General features: G+C 40.4%; 2 protein-coding genes across 5 annotated transcripts in view; both read right to left on the bottom strand.

Annotated features, from left to right (window-relative positions):
• The window catches only part of LOC143106554 (zinc finger MIZ domain-containing protein 2-like), a 29,006-nt gene extending 19,101 nt beyond the window's left edge, over positions 1 to 9,905 (bottom strand). The window contains exons 1-4 of one of the 2 annotated variants that reach the window (XM_076270877.1): positions 9,061 to 9,905; positions 4,370 to 4,469; positions 1,001 to 1,115; positions 725 to 918 (exon numbers count right to left, since the gene is read on the bottom strand). In XM_076270877.1, the coding sequence (XP_076126992.1) occupies positions 725 to 918; positions 1,001 to 1,115; positions 4,370 to 4,419 (359 nt within the window). In that variant the 5' untranslated portion in view covers positions 4,420 to 4,469; positions 9,061 to 9,905. The remainder of the gene's footprint in view (positions 1 to 724; positions 919 to 1,000; positions 1,116 to 4,369; positions 4,470 to 9,060) is intronic. The other variant, XM_076270876.1, reaches the window with a different exon arrangement.
• A 1,894-nt stretch (positions 9,906 to 11,799) lies between these two features.
• The window catches only part of LOC143106173 (2-oxoglutarate dehydrogenase complex component E1), a 51,785-nt gene continuing 43,119 nt past the window's right edge, over positions 11,800 to 20,465 (bottom strand). For all 3 annotated transcript variants that reach the window (XM_076270386.1, XM_076270384.1, XM_076270385.1), the window contains exons 14-23: positions 20,030 to 20,158; positions 19,744 to 19,894; positions 19,340 to 19,467; positions 18,065 to 18,243; positions 17,771 to 17,842; positions 16,715 to 16,840; positions 16,242 to 16,314; positions 15,948 to 16,111; positions 15,289 to 15,443; positions 11,800 to 13,019 (exon numbers count right to left, since the gene is read on the bottom strand). In XM_076270386.1, the coding sequence (XP_076126501.1) occupies positions 12,899 to 13,019; positions 15,289 to 15,443; positions 15,948 to 16,111; positions 16,242 to 16,314; positions 16,715 to 16,840; positions 17,771 to 17,842; positions 18,065 to 18,243; positions 19,340 to 19,467; positions 19,744 to 19,894; positions 20,030 to 20,158 (1,298 nt within the window). In that variant the 3' untranslated portion in view covers positions 11,800 to 12,898. The remainder of the gene's footprint in view (positions 13,020 to 15,288; positions 15,444 to 15,947; positions 16,112 to 16,241; positions 16,315 to 16,714; positions 16,841 to 17,770; positions 17,843 to 18,064; positions 18,244 to 19,339; positions 19,468 to 19,743; positions 19,895 to 20,029; positions 20,159 to 20,465) is intronic.

The following is a 20,465-nucleotide window of genomic DNA, read 5'->3' as shown; positions in this document are numbered from 1 at the left end:
TGGCTGCTTAACTCACGCCTCCTGCCTTAAATGACGCCGACGACCAAATTCACACCTCTCCTTCTCACACCTCTTACTGCATTTCAGTGTTAATTTTTTACAGTGCGGGTCCTGCGGGACCATTATCGCTTGTTTGAATTTGGCACCTTGCAGTCAAAATTTTCTAAAGACAGTCAAAAGTAACCTGTGCTATTCGAAATGTCAGTTTATTGCACATCATTTTCTACGTCGTTTTGAACAGCCACTGCATTAGTTAGCAAATTATTGCAAAATAATTTTATGCAAGCAAACTGCTTACAGGGGGTCTTTATGTCATATGATAATCATCCACACATTTTGCACTAGCTTAACTTTTTACCCTTGTAGCCTACACTGAATCATTTCTGCCAAAGCCCCACTTCTATCCTCTCTGGTAGCCTACAGTGCTTTATGAGAGAGGGAACGGCTAGTGTAGAGCGGCGAAAGCCAATGGTGTGCTTCTTTTACCGATATTTAACGATATGTTTTGCATTTCTTATCCAAACAAAGTCAAACTTGAGTGGTTTCAAAAAGTGGTGGGGACGAAATTAATCATGACAAAAAGTGGTTGGTTCACATCCCAACTGTCCCCACCTAAACTGACGCCTATGCGGACAGCTCATGGTTACTTCAATTATTACAAATATTTCCTATATTAACACTATTATTACGCCAATATTATGTTGCCACAAACACACAGACTCACCTCCCGCCATAACCAGGTCCAGATTGGTATCCTCCCCCTCCTCGCCCATAGACACCCTGCTGCATGTAGCCCTTATTTGCATCAGGGTAACCCGGCTGTCCCATGAACTGAGCAGAATTCACACCAGGCCCTCCACTTGACATCATAGCACCACCCACGTGATTCCCACCTGGTCCAATAGGAGTGCCCAGAACCTGCCAAATCATAACATTTCATCACTGTTGTTGGTAGAACAAATATCTGGACAATTTAGTCAATGCATAATAAGGTCATTACCTGATTTGGCGTAGGATTACTCACACCCCACACTGTGGTTACCACAGAAAGGGATCCTGCTGATTGGTTGCTTTGTTGTTGCCAGGATGCAGGGTCATATGGGTAGGAGCTGTCACTGAGACCATAAAACAACATTGTGAGTCAAACTATGTTAGACAATTCAACATTAGAATTTGCTAATGGATAATCATACACAGCTGTATTACCATGTAGTTGATTTCCCCTTTTGTTCTTACCTCCAATAGTTTGATAATGTCATGTAAAATGTGATTAAAAAGGGCCTGTTACAGGGTGCAAGCAAAAGCTATAGGGTTATAGGGTGCTAGCAAAATTCATTATGTGTGTTACTTATGATTATACAACAATTGGGTTCTATGAAACTATTTATTTGTTTCTGATTGGCCGAGAGACATGAGTTGGAATATCCCTGAACATATCAACTCAGACTTTGCACAGCTAATAATAGGCCTAAATCACTCCGCGATACAATGGGAAGATTCGAACGCTTTGACACAATGTAGCAATAATCGTTAAATTAAAATTAAATGAAAGTTCTCATAATTCAAAAAAGCAAGTAGCCTTGGCAATTGCAACTGGAAAAAAAAATGGAGATCGATTTCCCTAAAATAACTTTTGAGTTAATATATGAAATGTCGGATGACGAGGAGGAACAGACGTTCAAGCGGGAGGAGAGTGCATCTTCATCCAGGTGCTGTAACCAAGCCACGGTTTATTTTTAAACGAAATTACAAATGTTTTAATGAACAAGCTTTTCTTCATGAAATCTATCGGAGTGATTTAAACTTAGTTTGTGTTATGGGTGATGTTGAGCTGGTCTTATTTTAAAAAGACCTTTTTAGCCATAGTTGACAAACATGCCCCTATTAGAAGATATAGAGTGAGGGGCAGAGATAATCCTTGGTTTAATGACTCTATTGCAACTGCTATTAGAGACCGGAATGAAGCATGGATCAAAGCAAAAATAAATAATAATGGTAAATGTTGGTTAAATGATAGGGTATTAAGAAACAAATTCACACAACTAATAAAAAGTACAAAAAGTGAATATTATCTGAATATAATAAATGAAAGCTTTAATGACCCCAAAAAGTTTTGGAAAGCAATTAAGCTTAAATCTTCTTCAGATGACGTGCCACCCCCCACTATCCCTGAAGTTATAATAACAAGCCAGGGTGAAGTAAGGGGTAAACAAAATATAGTAGATAGTGATACTTTAAACACAGAATTGAATTCGTGGTGGTTGGTTTGCAGAATTAACTTGAACACAACAGTTTTTAACAAATTAGCACAGGGTGGTTATGATGCTAACCAGATTTAAGCACAATTTAGTACAACCTGGAAAATCATTGTGTGGTGGTCAATGTTGATATTGTGGTGGGCCGCCACAAATAAGTCAATGTATGGGAAACACTGTTCAACAAGCACTTTATTAATGCAGGAATAGCTACTCAGTCAACACTTCCAGCCAACCCCACGGATAGTGTAACCTCCATCACAGACTCATCTAATGCAAGTTTGAATAATTTCAACTTTACTTCTATATCTGTCTCTGAAGTACGAAAGGCACTGTTAGGCCTGGACCGTAAAAAGTCTGCTGGCCCAGAACAGATTGAGCCATATTTCCAAAGCCTGGCGGGCCATCCTATATCATTGAAATGTATAGTCTGGAATCGACGCATTCACCTCGCTTAATCCAAGGGGCGGGCAGAGAATTGTCTTTCAAACTGCCTAGGCATGCAATAGGCCAGTGCTAAGACCATATCCGTATCCAGTCGGCAAAACGGCAAATACATCCTTCTTCGAAAGGAATGACTTAAGAGCATTGTGTTGCTCAACTTTAAAAAAAAAGTCCAACTCCTCCATATTGACGGCAACGCCGATTCAAGCAACCACTCTTCGTTCGCCATAGCCACCTTCCTTGTTGTTCACCGTTGCAGGACTGTCGTCATCCTGTTAAGCCCGCCTTAAGACTCTCTAACAAAATAGAGCACTGTGATTGGATGACGTCCACGGCGTCAGCCAATAGAAATCCCTATTGTTTGCTACTAGACGTACAGGCTGAGCAAATTAATTTGCCGCCGCTAGGGTGCGTCTAGATTTCTAGGCTAATATTTCCTCAAAACTGCTGCAAACTTCATTGCTGATCCTATCTCCTCCATTTTCAATCTTAGTCCACACAGTGATTCTATTCTCAAGTCATGGAAATCTGCATTTGTTCTCCCACTTTTAAAAAGTGGAGACCCGTCGGTCTTAACCTTTTTGACGCAAAGTGCATCAAAAAACACACCCTTTATTCTCTGCTATACTGCCCCGGAACTGTTAGTCGCAGCGAGATGAAACCTTTATAGCTTGGAAGAGCAGAAGTGGGGCTTTCCAACGAGACTACGCACTTGTCTGTACGATCAAGTATAAAAAAAGGGGGGAAAAAATCATGAAATTAAATCAAATTGCATCATATTTACAGTCTATACTTCACTGCGTTCACCTATGCACCCATTACTCTCGTTTGAATAACTCTCGTTTGAATTACTCGCGAACCCGTAATCGCATAGACACAGAGACACAGAGCTATCATTTGATACCAAGTACATCCTTCTGCAGTATTGGTGCACCGTGCAACACAGGTCAAAGAAGAACAAACGCTTGGTAACATGTGCGGTCAAATTGGTCGCGCTATAGAGCCCTGCGATATAGCCTTAACTCAAAGCTTTAGGCTTATGCCCTTTTGATCAGCTACAGACAACAAGTGGCAGACATTTGAGTCATATCATTGCAAATATCTGATGCATCATTCCACAAAATAATTTGTCTTCACCATCAAGTTATTCAATAGGATAAACATATAGCTTTAACTCAAAACAGCCGTTTTACTTTGTAAAAAATGTCACATGCAGCCATGCTTAAATTCCGCTCACTGCACATTTATTATAATGTATTATAATGTAATACTCAGTAGTCATTACTGAATGCTTGGCTAGAATGATGTTTTCCTATCATCTTATTTTTTCTGTTGGCCTGTAATTGGGCTATGGGTTTTCTACAGGAATAGCATGTTTGAACTAGTACTATTAATAACACAGAAAAACTGAATGGGTAGTATTGTCAGTTTATCTCCAATTTCAAGTTAAAATGCGTAATTGCTGCATAGTAACACCTAAAGCAAGGGTGTAGCAACATGTTTTTGCTGCAACAAACACAACATCCAATTGTAGACTAACTTAAAAACACAATCATTTTTGTATGTTGTTTATAAAATATTAGATAATGTTCAGTGCCATTTCACCAAAGACATGTTGGGTAGGTGCCTAACATTACATTTTGCTGCCAGCATGGTTTTATTTTGTTTACCTGTGCGGTGTTGGAGGCAGCCCAGGTTTCATGGAATTGATGGGGATCATTGGAGGAACTGGGGGTTACCACACCCAAATCTGCTCAACCTAAAGGCAGTCTACAAAAAATAGGAAGATGTTAACGACACTTGTGACAGGCTATTACCACATAATCAAGCTAACCTTTGTGTGTAGTGAAGACATCCCTGTAATCAACAAATAAATCCATAACATGTGAAGAATAACTGGGTCATTCTACAAAAAAGGTGGAAATGGCTGGTACATGAACTTGTGAAAATGATGTCCAATTTGTAAATTCCGTCAGATCGTTTTGGCCATCAACTTAAGATTGTCAGTGTTTCCCACACATCGAGTTATTTGTGCTGCACCGGCACAAATTCAAAAATGACCGCCACATAAAAGATTTTTTTCTTGTCTTTTCAAATTCAGTGAAGTCCTGTTTAATTACGCACCCTTCTATGTGCACCTCTAACTACAGCTTCTGCCCCATTCTCCCTTTCTCTCTGTACGGACGAGCCACTCCTCTGCTCATCAATTGAAATGCTATCGTGCAGGAATTGTTTTTTTTTTACAGTCTATGGTTTGAAGAGAACAGGCTAAAATGCTATTAATTCCGATTACCATCATGCAGTGGGCTTTTTAAATGCCTTCCTATCGAAGCGCTTCAGATGTAAATCATTGAATGTATGGAATTTGGTCTCTGCATTCCATTTAAAGGCATTGCTCAAGACTGCTATTGGTTTGCTTTCACTAAATCTTATATGAATTAACCTAGGCCTGACTCTGCCCACTTTGTGCATCTGACTCGCTCTGGCCACAATGCACTGGTGGCATAATACGCTGCCTAGACTTTATGTCAGTAGCATCATTTTCAAAATGCAAATGTATTGCCTCTGCAGCAGCTGGACGTTGCATTGCGTAACCTATGCAATTACGTGGATGCCATCAGTCCCCTTTGAAAGAAAGATGTGACTTTCCTGCCACCTGTTGGATAATAAATAAATAAGCAATGCTCTAAGAAAGGTCCACTCTGCTGAAAAAATGAATGCCAATATTCAAAATGAGCAGATGGCCTCTGTTCATAGTGTGTGATGTACTTTATCAGATACAGTGGTGGAGAATACTTAAGTAAGCTACTGTACTCAAGCACAGTTTTTCTGATGTTTGTAAATCAATAATAATATTGAATTAATAATAATTCAATTTTACACTACTATATTTCCACTCGAATTAATTTCAAAGGAAAATATTTTCCACTCCACTAAATTTATTTAGCTTATTTATAATTTTAAATGGTCAACACAATTGATAGGCAACCGACAGACATACCAATACCAACAGCACTAGAGCACCTCAACATTAACAGACCTCCCCAAATTATAATAAATTATAACAAGGCGCAAAATCCTCACGTACAGTTATAATTATATTTTGCAATTTGTTCGGAAATTTGTCTACCTAATGGTTTCAGCTTGTATGCTTGAATAGGAGATGGGACACTGCCTGCCTACTCCTCACTATTCAAGACCTCAGATCAGTCACACAATTTTTCTGTTACCGCAATCTTACTAGACATATTGACTAGGCCAGTGGTTCTCAAAGTGGGTTCCTGGTAGTCTGCGACCCCTAGACAGGGTCAGCAGAATAATTTGCAATTACAAAATTGTGCGGCATCATGAAAAATGCATACAGATGGGGGCCAATAAAGCAAGAATATTTTGTCTGTTACTTTTTCTCATGTTAACTTTAGGCCATAGAAACTCTAATATGATTGTGACAGATCATGTCAGTCCGTCATGAATCGCTCACTTTGCTCAGGGAACAAGGAACCATACTTACTGCTACTTATTCAATTAAATTTAAAGAACTTTATTTATCCGTTAGGAACTTCACATGTGAAGGAGCAGCAAGATGTGTCCAGACCCAACAGTACAGACAACAAATAAACAAACACACATGCACACACACACACATTAGACATATGGCAGATATGGCAAAGCCTAAGCAAATAGTACCCCCATAATGGAGGAGCAATAAATAAAATAAAAATGAAAGAGTCCAGTGTTAAAAGAAAAAGAAAAAAAGAGAAAAAAGTCCAAAAGGTGTTCAGCCATTCAAAACTGGCTGCCATTCAGCTTAGACTGGCTTATTACGAAGAAATGTCCACTTTGTCATGTGACACTAAGACCAAACAAGCTAAATTGAGAAACTGTTACATTGAATGACTGAAGGCCATAATGCATCACGTGTTTCAAGTGCTCACAAACAAAGCCATGAGGCCACCCAAACATAATTGAACACACCAACGTTTGGCAAAGTGCGGAAGAATTGATTAAAGCAACCTATGATCACAAAACTCCTTGAATGTAAGGACAAAACTAATTTCCTCAGTTGAACCAACAGCAGAAAACATGGATTGTAAACCTGACCACAACTTCATTGTACATGTCCCCAAGCTAAATGTATTAATAGGCCCCCTAAAATCCAGAATTAAAGTGCAAACGAATATCGGTTTCAATTAGAACTGATTGAAAGTAATTTTGTACTCGTGTTGAAATATTCAATCAAAGTATTCCACAAAACTCCTGGACTGGTTACACCACACTCCATGAGAAACGTAACCAAAGTTAAAGGTATACTATGCAGGTTTAGGTATTTTTGGTGAGTTTAGAGCTCCCTATAGAGTCGCGATGTATTTAAGCTTACAGTATGTTACTCTGCTTTTGTAAATAGCAAACTTCTCGCAACTTATCCCCCCTGTACACAATGCTTTTGTTGTGGAGGTGAATGATTAACAACAGGCAAAAACTATCTCCAAAGAGCTATATCTACTGACAAGGTAATGTTTCAGATTCTCACGAGTTTTGACGGAGCACCACTCTTGGAAGTTGCATGGCTGGTTTTCTCGGTAGGGACTCGCTAGTTCTATGCTGTATAGCTATGCTAGGTGAACGATTCGCCTATTACAAAGTTCGTTTATTATCAAATTGGCTTCATAAAGGTGAAAATCTTGCATAGTTTGTCTTTAAAGCTACAGTCAGGGATTTTATGCGATTTCAAACCCATAACATGTTTTGTCATATTCAGAAATGATCTCTTCATGACCACACTCCAGGCTCAAAAAACTGGAAACAAACAAAGTGGGGGCAGCCTTCCCCCAAACAAAAACTAAACCCTGTGTGGAATTTCTCTGTGAATACTAAAGGTAGAGGTAAGCAACCTTTCTGGCGTGTTTCGTTTGTTCCCTGGTTAAAATATAATGTACATTTTTTGCACAAAAGCGTCTGCTAATAAATGTAAACATAAACACAAACAAACATGACTCCCTGCGAAATCCCTGACTGCGCCTTTAAGGGGCTGTGAGAAATTACATACCTCACCTTTAACTCATGGTAACGTAGAAACGTCTGTATACCTTTAATACAAGTCAGATATTTCACCCTGCAAGAGCTATGAAAGCCCAAGGGCAAGTTTCAAGGCCCAGTCACTGACAGGCCATAACTATTCCTCTTCTCAACTCTGAGGCCCTGTCCAGAGAAGAACTGACTATTGATACCTGCTGTCAAACACATCCCTATCCCACCTCCAGAGAACAAGCAGTTACCCAAAAACATATAGAAACTGGAGATATAAATTAAAATGCAACAGAGTTTAACAGTCCCTCTCTTTATAAATAATCGTTTGACATCCTGCGTCTGATGTCTGGAGCCATGTCATCTGCAGCTTATCTTTTCTTCGGGAAAAGGAAATTAGCCGCTTCTGCCAAAATGCTCGCAAAGCTGTAACGTAAATCTACCGACAAATAGTCAGTTTGTTACCAGCTGAAAGGTTAGCACGCTCACCCAAAGATATTGTAGTCTGACGTTAACGTAACTGCACACAAAATGGCACAACATGCTTTAACGTTAGTCATTATACAAGGACGCAGGTCAAATCATGTCTCTGACCCACTCTCATCCACTTAGGTTGATAGAATATTCGCAGTTGTTTCATTCCAGTAACGTTACGCTTTCTAAAGCAACAGCTATAATTTTGAAGAAATAATGCTGAGTTAGCCTGAACAATTTCTCATTTTACGTTGCTGACTTCGATAGTGTTAAGTTACTGCACTAACAATGAATTCAACCCGGAGAAAAATAACTAGCATACCAAGGGAAACATTGTGCATTTTCATGGTCTCGCGAAGAGAGACTGAAAACTATCGAACTGTAGGGACTTGCTAGGGAGTGGTTGGAAACAAAACACACATTATTTTCATGTTTTCTGCATAGAACCGTTCACGTTGTCAGTTGTCTTCCGACTTGTATCGCAAGCTCATCTAACGTTAGCTAGCTAGTGCTACCAAGCAATCTACACTCTTCCTTATCTTAGCAAAGGGTAGACTTTACTAGTTAGCTTATAGCTAACTTAGCACGTTTCTTCTATGTGCAAACTAACATTAGCCATTGCTAACTAGCTAACGTTACACTTAACGAAACAATGCCATATTAAAAGCATACCCGTGAAATCGAATCGAATCGAATTCTAACTTAGAGATGTCAAACATGTTAACAATATAAATGACAACAGATAGCTCAACTAAATCAACGTTATAGTGATAATGGCAGCAATACATCAGCCTACAACTTCATAGCGAGAGACATCTAACGCTGGTAAACCAGCTAACTTGCGTTGACAAAGGAACCTTACCTTTGCCTCCTATCCACCGTTGGTCGTTGCAATATTTGGTGCGTAGGATGGGCCGCAGCGCATATAGCTAAAGATCACCTATACGGATCTTAATTCAGCAAAGCTATTGGTGCGTTTCATTAATCGTAACTTAGCATTACCTTCCGTAAGTTACATGTCAGATCAGGTAGCTAGCAAGCTACCTAGCTCTCCAGCTAGCGTGGGTTGACTGCATAGATGACTGCAGCAACATTAACGTTAATGATAACGCTTGCTAGCCTTTTCTCATTGACGACAGCTAAACGTGTTTGTGTTCTTAAACAAATTGTATCCATTTGCTTGATCCATGTCGATTGTGATAATAAAAAATAAGATAAAAGGGAGTTTACAAAGATGAAACTCTATAACGACTTAAGATGACAATATTTTACGTTGCCCATCTTCAAGGATCTTCGCACTACAACGTCAGCTGGCTAGACCGTGAAACCGCTATCCCAAACAACAAGACAGCTATGACAGCTCACAGCCTAGGAAGTAGCAATCCGTGTTTTACTCCATTCCATTCGTTCTATTGCACAACACTGCTGTATTTTAAGGAGTATCGTAGGGCAAAACAAAAATGTAGAACTATCCACGTCAACTAAATTATTACATTTGCCCAGCCAAGATGTCCAAAGGTGAAAGTGCCATCACACTTTCGTAGACACAAAATCCGTTAAGTTCACCCAATAATCACGTACAATTGCACTCCCTGCATTTATCACATTTTACATTAACATTAGCCTACATTAAATAGGACATTGAGCTGGGAAAAAATACGATTTATTATTACCCTAATGAAGTAGAATAAGGTTATTATTAACGACCGTTAAAGTATGTCTCAGTGTACAGGACACTTTCCTGGATCAAGAGGTCACTGAAGGAAGTGCATTATTGGAGAAATACACTTAATATCATAATTTAGTTTACAGTCTATCATTTGTGTTACTCGTTTCATGGGGGTGAAAAATAGGTCTACTGTTTGACACAAGTAACACTGGCAGCGCCACAACACCCATTTTTTCAGTGATTCTTGTTATTTTACAACTGTAACTCCTCCATGGTCATCTTCATTGGCCTCGTAGCAGCCAGAACACTGGACATGTACTGGACCTACACTTTCATATTTAACTGTAGGCTACTCCCCCTCTCCAATTCTGTGATCCAAATGATGTGATGTGGTGACATCATGGTGACTTCCTGTCCAGGGGAGGAAGTTGGATAGCATTTCTAACCAGCATGCATTGCGTTCAATCCATGCATCACGTCCATCATATCAAGTCAGATCTGCAGCGCTGCCTCAAAGTCGAATGAGCCTTTTAGCTATATGATAATTCTAACAGCCAATCATTAGGCTGGATTCCAAATGCCAATCAGAATGAAGGATTCCAGTAGCCAATCAGAATGCAGGAATAATTCTGCGCATGCATCAGCTGTCAAACAAAAGTTTGGCCCCGGGTGTGGCCCAAGGACTAGCTAGCACCCTCTTATGTCACTGAGTCTTTGACCTATGTAAACTTTTTCATGATTTTTTTCCTACTACATCATAACAAAGTCCTTTTAGGCAAGTCCCTCCACTCCACAGCTATAATGTAATGCTTTTTGGCCACTTATGTTGGGGGTAAGCAACAGATACAATGGACATTCTACAGAAACAAGCAGCCGTGCTTGTTGGGCAGCTGTGGCCTACTGGTTAGCGCTTCGGACTTGTAACCGGAGGGTTGCCGGTTCAAACCCTGACCAGTAGGCACAGCTGAAGTGCCCTTGAGCAAGGCACCTAACCCCTCACTGCTCCCCGAGCGCCGCTGTTGTTGCAGGCAGCTCACTGCGCCGGGATTAGTGCGTGCTTCACCTCACTGTGTGTTCACTGTGTGCTGAGTGTGTTTCACTAATTCACGGATTGGGATAAATGCAGAGACCAAATTTCCCTCACGGGATCAAAAGAGTATATATACTTATACAAGTTCTCAGTTTTTTAGGGTCGCATTTTTGCAAAAGGAGAAAAATTCTCCTTTTGTAAAAACAATATTTTTGACATTTGTAAGCACAGAATCACAGTTTCTTGATCTGTGTTCAGTACCTTTGGAAACCTTTTCTTAAGATTTTTTGAAACTTTGACATAGTGGTCGACTGGACTGGTGCTTTTTATGTCTGGTCTGTTCTTATGCTTGTTTCGGTGCCACCACTTCTAAACCTATCATATACTTCGGCCCAAGGATCTGGCTACTTCCTGACTTATTTTTGAACCCTTTCAAAGGGTTTGTTTCATTTTGCTTTGTATCCTTCAAATCCTGTTTTGCTGTAGCCTACGTGTAAATGCAATCTTACCTGTATTGAAATAAAATGTATAATTATTTAATTTATAAAAAATATACTAAATATTTTGATGGGGAGATCTTCATGTCATATTGCTGTGGCAACTCCACCATCCTGATCTTTGGTCCCCTGCTATACAAAACAAATCATACTGTGGTCCGAGTTGGCCTAACACACCATTAGACCATTGTAGGCCTAACATACCATTAGAGACTGTTGGAGATACAATGGTAGTACTAATAAAGATAATAATAAAAATATCAAATATAAAGCACAAAATATGATTCCCTAAAGAAGCTAACAGGCAAACATGGACAAAATGAGTCATAATGAATGGCATTGAAATGTTGTACTCATCAATGTTGAATTAAAAAGCAGCCTTAATTTAAAGCTGTAACACATGGCGGGTGAGAAGATGTCTTTATTCAATGAAGCAACATAACATGGAAAGAATTAAAATATTCCTTACGAAAATAAATAAATTATTTGCTCTCTCCACAGATTTTTTTTTCTAGTTAAGTGTCGAGCTAAAATGACATGATTTCCTCTGTAGAATGTTGAATTATAATTCAACCCCCTTCCAACTTTTGGCACCGGAGTGTAGTGAAGTGAGCATAAAACTAACCAAGATCAGGTGCACCTTACAAAATTGCAATTCCATCATACTGCTGTAAGTGCATGTACGTTGAGCACATGCTATTCAGTACGCATTTCAATTGTGATCAGAGTTTTTCTTCTATAGCAGAAAACCGAGATCAAGGCCACAAACGCAATATACAACCCCTACATTTACACTACACATCATTTTTATGGAAAATCTGTAATTATGAGCCCAGGAATATGTGCCCACCCATGTGCCCAGTACCCTTATTCCAAATTACAAACTAACTCACTGTGCAATAAGGGAAGGTTTACTTCTTTTAGATGCTGATGCACTGCTCCATTCTGAATTACTACATCGCTGGAAACTGATCATACTTCCCTTATTCCGTTTTCTTGAACAGTTAATGGACACTCATATTGAAGCTAATACAATCAAAAGGAAAGAAAGAAAATGCATCACAGCACAAAATAATTTAAAGCCTTGTGTTGCCACAAAGTGGTGATGTAGAACTGGCACCCAGAGAGAGATTAAAAGTACAGAACATAAGGGCATTAGTTTTTGGATTTTAGAGAAATACAATTATTTTCAAACCTGGGGTAAAATATTAAACTTTGTCATCAATACATTTTCTCCTGAGGACGTAATAACGGTGTAATGCAGTAGATGCAACTTTACTTTATCCATAAAAGGGGTTGCAGACATTAACCCGACAAATAGTTTGAGCTTGGGGTTCTGAGTCATGATTGTTTGGGTTAAGGGAAGTGGGTGGATATGAAAAGAGGGCCAAATGACCACACAAAAAAAGACAAGGCATGGGAGGAACGCCTGACTTAGAGATAGGATCTACACTGTTTTGAAGTTAAATATGGACACAGTAATCTGCAGGACTGTGACAGTTTGTTACTCATGCTCTTTGAAGGCGTCCAAGTCTAAAGCAGTATTCAGGAAGCGAGTCAACTCTAGCACGTGGGCTTTCTTATTTCCAGTGGCTGGTGCTGCCGCTGGTCCACGTCCAGCGTACCTGCAGACAGACAAGACATATAGGCGCACACACACACACACACAAACACACACACACACAGCATTGCAATGTCAGACAGGGTCTTGAATATGCAGTATTCATAGCTCAATTATGCTTTAGATATATGGCAGTGAATTGATGATGTAAATGTGAAGTGAGAAACAGATTGTTCTGTTTGCTTGCTTTAACCCATTCGCGCTGGATGCTGCATGACGCAACATTGACCCTCCTGCTGCGTAGTGCAACATTGACCCTCCCGCTGGATGCTGCGTAGCGCAGCATACTTTTTATGTCATGTTTCTAGGTGCTACAGAGGCTTAGATATTACATTTTGCTAGACGTTGACAATTTTTAGTATGTTTGCAGAAAACCCTCAGGAAATAAGGCTATTTAGTCTAGAATGCCATAGGATTCTATAGGCGTTTTTAGCAGGCATTTTAGGAGTAAATGGGTTAAAAACCATCTAATTCACAACTGTTAAATAAAATCATGTACCTCAAACCAGGGATGCAAACAGGTAAGGGGTAGAAAAAAGGTGAAGATTGGGGAACCGTAGCGCAGCAGTAGCGTCGGCATCCCATGAACAGGTTCAGTATCCACAGGCACTCTGGTTGAGGTCATTTCCCAAACCCACTACTCACCTCTGTCCCTCACTACCCCGTCATATCTCCTCACTATCCCGTCATATCTCCTCACTACCCATTCATATCTTCTCACTATCCCGTCATATCTCCTCACTACCCATTCATATCTTCTCACTATCCCGTCATATCTCCTCACTACCCATTCATATCTCCTCACTACCCCGTCATATCTCCTCACTATCCCGTCATATCTCTTCACTACCCATTCATATCTCCTCACTATCCCGTCATATCTCCTCACTATCCTGTCAAATAAAGGATAAAAATGGGACAGGCTATACAATGACAGAGTAGGACAATTGGCATCACTTTGTGCCAGGGATGGAATTTAAACATTTTGTCCACCTTCCACTGTGGCTGGTGGATTCCAGCCACTCAACCTTTTTACCAACCACTAGAAATGTAATGGTATTAGCATTTGATATCATGATTATAGTAACCAAAATGATCACAGTTATCAGTATTATTGCGACATGATATTTTCTTTTTTATCTATTTCTAAACCTACAACGAATGTTGGACAGAACTCATAATTGGCCTGTCCTCCACGCACTGTAGCAACAAAACTAAAGGTCAGCAGAACAGCATTCATATACCAAGGTGTCTTGTAATGAAAGTGGTGTGGGGCAGCCGTGGCCTACTGGTTAGCGCTTCGGACCTGTAACCGGAGGGTTGCCGGTTCGAACCCCGACCAGTAGGCACGGCTGAAGTGCCCTTGAGCAAGGCACCTAACCCCTCACTGCTCCCCGAGCGCCGCTGTTGTTGCAGGCAGCTCACTGTGCCGGGATTAGTGTGTGCTTCACCACACTGTGTGCTGTGTGTGTTTCACTAATTCACGGATTAGGATAAATGCAGAGACCAAATTTCCCTCACGGGATCAAAAGAGTATATATACTTATACTTAAAAGACACTCCGTTTGTGTGAGTTCTGAAGCATTCATAATCCAACTATCCAACTTGATTTAAGTATATGACTACAGTCTGGAGCTGAGGCAGGAAAGACAAACATAACGCTAAACAGACTAGATTTCTCTACTGACATGTCCCTCCACTGAGTGTTTACATTTCCTTTTTCTGAACTGGTGTGCAGAATTGCAGACCTACTGACACACCAGTGCAAGTAGCCTAAAAACAATGAACAGTGTGTCACTTCAAAAGAGACCTATCTGTATCTGTGTATCTCGCTAGGTTTATGTTGAAATAAGCATAGCAGTGGCACATGGAAGCATAGTGGCAGTTGCAAACAGTGACGCGCTGCGCCAGTGGCTGCTGCGGGGGAGACGGCGGCTCACTGGTAGTTATTGTAGGTAACCTCAGCGTGATTTACCCTTATAGGCTACTGCTAATGTTACATGATCCCTACCAGACACTTTCTTATTTTTAACCATCAGTGCCACTGGATCTGACTGTATATTTGTGGTGCTAGCTAGCTAGCTCTATATATTGACCTGCCACAGTGGCTGGTAAGTTGAACTAATTTCCATCCCTGCTTTGTGTGCAACCAATGGCTGCCCTAATGAGGTTAGTATTAAACAACATAGACGTGTATTTTCTTTGAAATTGAAAAGCTAATGTAAAACAGTTTTTCCATTCTATGTCTGCTTTAAGCAAAGATGAAAAATTACCAGACAGGCTTGACACGGTCTATGGTAGTGCGCATGCGGGGTTTCACGTAGTCGTAGTAGCCCTGGTTCTTGTGCTCCTCCTGGCACCACACAAGGTCAGCATTTGGGTACTTCTCTGTCTCACTCTTCACCAAGTCAAAGGGAAATGGAGAGAGCTGAGAGAAAAAGAAATGGTTAGTGAATGTCAAATGTTTTTGAGTCAATACTCATTCCTCCTTATCTCATAGCCTAGTAAGCCTAAAGGCTCTATGAGTATGATGCTTTGCAGCTTAACATGTCATATAATGCTTAAGTTTGAAATAACAAACATTTGGCTACAGATTTCTCACTGGGGAACATTTAGCCAAATCTATAGAAGCTGGTTTCCACCACTATACAAAAAAGATTGTGATTACCGGTAATTGTTAATTTCTCTGAATTCTGAGTCAATTTCTTGTAATTTTGATTTTTGTTCTTGCAATAACAGCTTTATTTGTAATTCAGATTTTGTATTCATTCTGTGTGCTTTTACAACCAAATACGTGGAGCCACCTGCCCCCATTTTCAGGAACGGACATTCTTTCACGTGCAAACTTTTTGAAACATCTGCTTTTTAAAATGCTATTGATATGTATAATTTTGTTTGACATTTCCCCTATTTATGATAAGAACTGGGTTACCTGCTCGATGCGAACAATAGCAACAGTGTTTTCCATGCCTCTCGCCTTGCGTTCACGGTTCAGCTCATAGTAAACCTTGCCTGTGCAGAAGACTATACGCTTTACATCAGCTGGGTTTTGTGCTGCAGGCCCAGCCTCTGGGATCAGTCGTTGGAAATGAGTACCTATCGAGATAGAAGGTCTGATAGAGTGATTCTGGTACAATTCATTCACTTTAAGCAGTTACAATCACAGACGAAGATCATAATCATACCATCATGAAACAATAATGTATTCAAAACGCATACATCATACCTGGAAGCATCTCGTCAAAGTTGGACTTGGCCTCAGGATGGCGCAGAAGAGACTTTGGCGTGAATACAATGAGCTACAATGAGCCAGACAGGGAACATAAAATATTTCGCCACATTACAAATCTTGTAATTCTTACAAATGACCATTTTAAAGCATGTAGTAGAACGAAAAGAGGTTTCCTAAGTTTTAATATGAAATTACAAACTCCAACAGGAGCACTCCTGACAACAATGACCTTAACAATGAAAGAACTCCTGATTTCAACAATAGGGTGATCAACACTGCATGCAGTGTTAATGCAAGCATGTTTGTATTGGCATGGCCCAGGCACGTTTTTCTCAGCCACTACACTACTTTACACAAATGGTCACACAATCCTACATGTACCTCTCAGTGTTTGTTTACTAAGCCAAAAACTGCCAAAGGATTTTACAGTCTTCATCTAGAGAACTGAAAACTCCACTCTGACTTACAGGCTTTCTAAAGGGCTGCAAGATCTGTCTCCTCAGAACATGGAAAAGGTTTCCTGGAGTTGAGCAGTTCACCACAATCCAGTTGCAGTCATACAGCTGGCGCACAGCAAAGTCCTCAGTGATTTTCTGTGAGAGATCAGAGAGAGTGATAACATTGGTTGGAGAGAAAAGGGGTGAGGTGAGGTGGAGGTGCATGGGTGGTGCCATCTCAGTGTTTCCCATACATTGACTAATCTGTGGCGGGGCGCCACGAAATCCAAACCGGCCGCCACACATTAATGTTGTACTATTTAAATTAATGTTGTACTATTTAAATTAAAGATATGATAAAATCCTTTCATTGAGCACGGTTCATTGAGCTGCGCTTTTTACGCATGCAGCCTTTCCTTGCCCCCCCCACTCTCTCTCGTAACGAGCCCGCTGCCCCACTCCTCTGCATGTGCATTTAACAAAAGATTCACGATTGTTGAAGGATTGTTGTTGCCACATAGAAGCATTGCATAGAAGACGTCGGGCTAAATTGCTATTAAGTCCGCTTAGCATCGTGACCATGCTGCGCAAATTTGTTCAAAACTGCTGCATTGAAGTGAACTCTGCTAAGGTCTTATCACAACATATAGGCTACATTGAGGAGACTAAACTAAGTTAAGTTATGCAATCAAGCAGTATCTCAAAGCTAACGTTAGAATACTGTTTGAATGTCGAGTTTAGCATGCTTACTTACAGCTGCTTGTCAATTTCGTTACTCATGCAGGGCTTATTTTATTGACTCTGACAATGTTTGCAAAATCCCGATGTAAATGAAAAAGTGTTTTTCAAGATTCAAAAGTGCTTGTCCCAAGGAGAAGTACGAACCTTTATTTTAACTATGTAGAAAACGTTATGAATTGCATCCACACATTAGCAGTCTTTTAACTGTGTTACAATTGCAAGGATTCCCTCACGAACGTCTTAAAGTGACAGGCACTCAATTAGACCTATACACTAACCCCCCCCCGTCCAAGTCAGCTACCGCCACAAATTGAATCCAATTCTATGGAAAACACAGCATCTTACCGGAAAGACGTCAGGGTCATCATTACACATCTGGAGGAAACGCTCGGGGCGGGCTGAAGAATGTTCAGGTCCCTGTAGCAAGGGGTAAAATGATACAAAACAATTAACAGCAAAGATTTGGGAAATAAAGTCAACATTCCATACCGAATCAACAAATGCCTTTAGTCAACCATTACAGATCTTCATTTGTTGATTTGAGGTGGAGTGACTCAGTTATGACATTCCTTTATGTCCACTCAGACAAACAAACAACTTGCAGATCCAGGATGAAGATAAGAGAAAACCACTACTCACCATGCCTTCCATACCATGTGGCAGCAGCAATACAATGCCATTCTGACGAACCCACTTGGCCTGCCCAGGACAGATGAACTGATCAATGATGCATTGTGCAGTGTTGTGGAAGTCACCGAACTGGGCCTCCCACAAGACCAGGGCATTTGGACTTGCCATAGCAAAGCCAAGCTCAAAGCCTATGAATCATGCAAGAGAACAGACAAGAGAAAAAAATAACTGAACACATCATTCTAAACCCAAGGGTATAAACATAGTTTTTGTCATTATTGGCAGCCTCTACTCATCTTGGAGCTTTTAGTAAGACACTGGATCCTAGCTGCAGTAATTTGTTCCCCTTCAGCCACAAAAGCATTAGTGAGTTTGGGTAAGAATGCAGACATTCCTCATACTCCCAAGGAGTTTAGAGGGGTTGAGGTTAGGACTCTGTGTGGGCCACTACAGTTTTTTCATAGCATACAGAGGGATATTTCTTTAAGGACCTTGATTTGTCGATGGGTGCTCTCTAGAGATAGACCAATATATCAGTTTTGCTGATATATAGACCACTACTGCCCCACATTGATGCTTATTAGTTTGTATCGATATTAGGCTTCTTATATCGGTGTTGCTGACCATCAGAGCCGGCTCTGCTGACCATTGTTCAAGTGTGCCCTCTTGTGTATAAGATAAATAACACAGGCTTACTTGCATACAGAGTTAAACTAATCACCATTCATTTTGGGATACTGATCGTTGGGAACCATGACCTTAATGTTATGAAATTCACAGACACATTTTTGTCAGATTGCATCTTAAGAATAAAGCTAATATTATATGTGTAGCCTCATTTCAGATGCAAAATTGCAAAATGGCTCAGCCTTTGCGTAAATATATCTGCCCACAACCTTGGCCAAATATCAATTATTAATCAATTGCTGATGAACAGACATCCTTCGATTGACTTTGGCTTTTATGTGATGCACTGTGTGCGCCTGTGTAGTCTGCAGCCTGCTTTACAGCACAGTTACAGCATCATTGGTGTTCAATCCAAAACAGTAAGTAAATACACTACTGGAGCCATTAAGCTGTAGTGCAACCCACACTATTGCAAATGTCTTGCACTGTACGGCTGCATGGTTCATTTTGTGCACTTGCAATGGGTGTGGCTCTGGAAACTCAACCTACTAATTAGGAGGGATGGTCACATACAATCTGTACAGTATTTATTTTACAACTTGTTTTAACTTGTTTCTAATTGTTACCCTGAGTGAAAATGATACCTTACTCACTGACCTAAGACTCCATACTCAGACAGAGAGCTGTTGCAGACGGTGTATGGTGCTTGGTTGGGGTCCATGTGATTCATGGGAATGCAGGTTCTCTTGTCCACATTTTGGTCGTGAAGTACATGGTGACGGTGGCTGACAGAAGACAGAAACAACTGTTCTGAAAACAGCAAGGGCTTCAAAGAACTCTTAGCCAGTAACAAACAGCTGAGAAGATTTAAACCCCAACGTGGCAGCAGTAGACTTTTAAAATTCTGCCTCACATATATGCTGCAGCTATGACTCTACATTTCATTTCTTATGAATGAATACTCAAAAACCTCCTTTACGATTAAGAAAATAATCTGTTCCAGCATTCAACAGGGGACTCTGGAATCTTTTCTACTGTCCAGATATCTATTCTGTTGTTACCTGAAGGTGCCTCTCTCCACATCTTGGCCACTGAGCCTCACGTGAATGCCCTCTTTCAGCAGAGAGCCAAAAGCCATATACTCTCCCAGAGCCCAGTCGACTGTGCGGTTACGAATCATCTCACCTCTGCTCTTCAAGATACGACTTAGCCCTGGCAAGAAGGAGAGGAGAGTGGTAGATGGGAGCCAAAGAGAAATACAAAGGACATGAGAGACTCATAGGAAGCATCTGTTATTTTAAAGGTGATGGAATTTAAAAAAATTAGCTTGAGGTTTGAGAGTGTCACCTCCATGAATAGTGAAGTCCTCTACAGGTACAGATGATGCCACCTGTCCGATATGTGTCAGCTCTTCCTCGCTCAGACCAGTAGAGGGACAGCTCATGCTCTTGGGCTGACCGTCCAAAGTGAAGAAACCTACAAGACATGCATATACATTACATTAACAACCTACAAGACATGCATATACAGTACATTAACAACCTACAAGACATGCATATACATTACATTAACAACCTACAAGACATGCATATACAGTACATTAACAACCTACAAGACATGCATACAGTATACAGTACATTAACAACCTACAAGACATGCATATACATTACATTACATAATACACATTAACAACCTACATATTAGTCGTTCTAATAATGCAGAACAAAAGTGAAGGATTTCTCACATCATCTGAATCATGTATTCCCAAAATGGAAAATATTGT

Source organism: Alosa pseudoharengus, unplaced genomic scaffold (assembly GCF_046254945.1).
Source record: "Alosa pseudoharengus isolate Yale_2024_CS ecotype anadromous, Long Island Sound unplaced genomic scaffold, YU_APseudo_1.1 YU_APseudo_1.1_scf_6, whole genome shotgun sequence".
In the NCBI taxonomy this organism is placed as follows: Eukaryota; Metazoa; Chordata; class Actinopteri; order Clupeiformes; family Clupeidae; genus Alosa; species Alosa pseudoharengus.
Note: the sequence above shows the minus strand (reverse complement) of the source record. Positions and strands in the feature narration are given on the sequence as shown.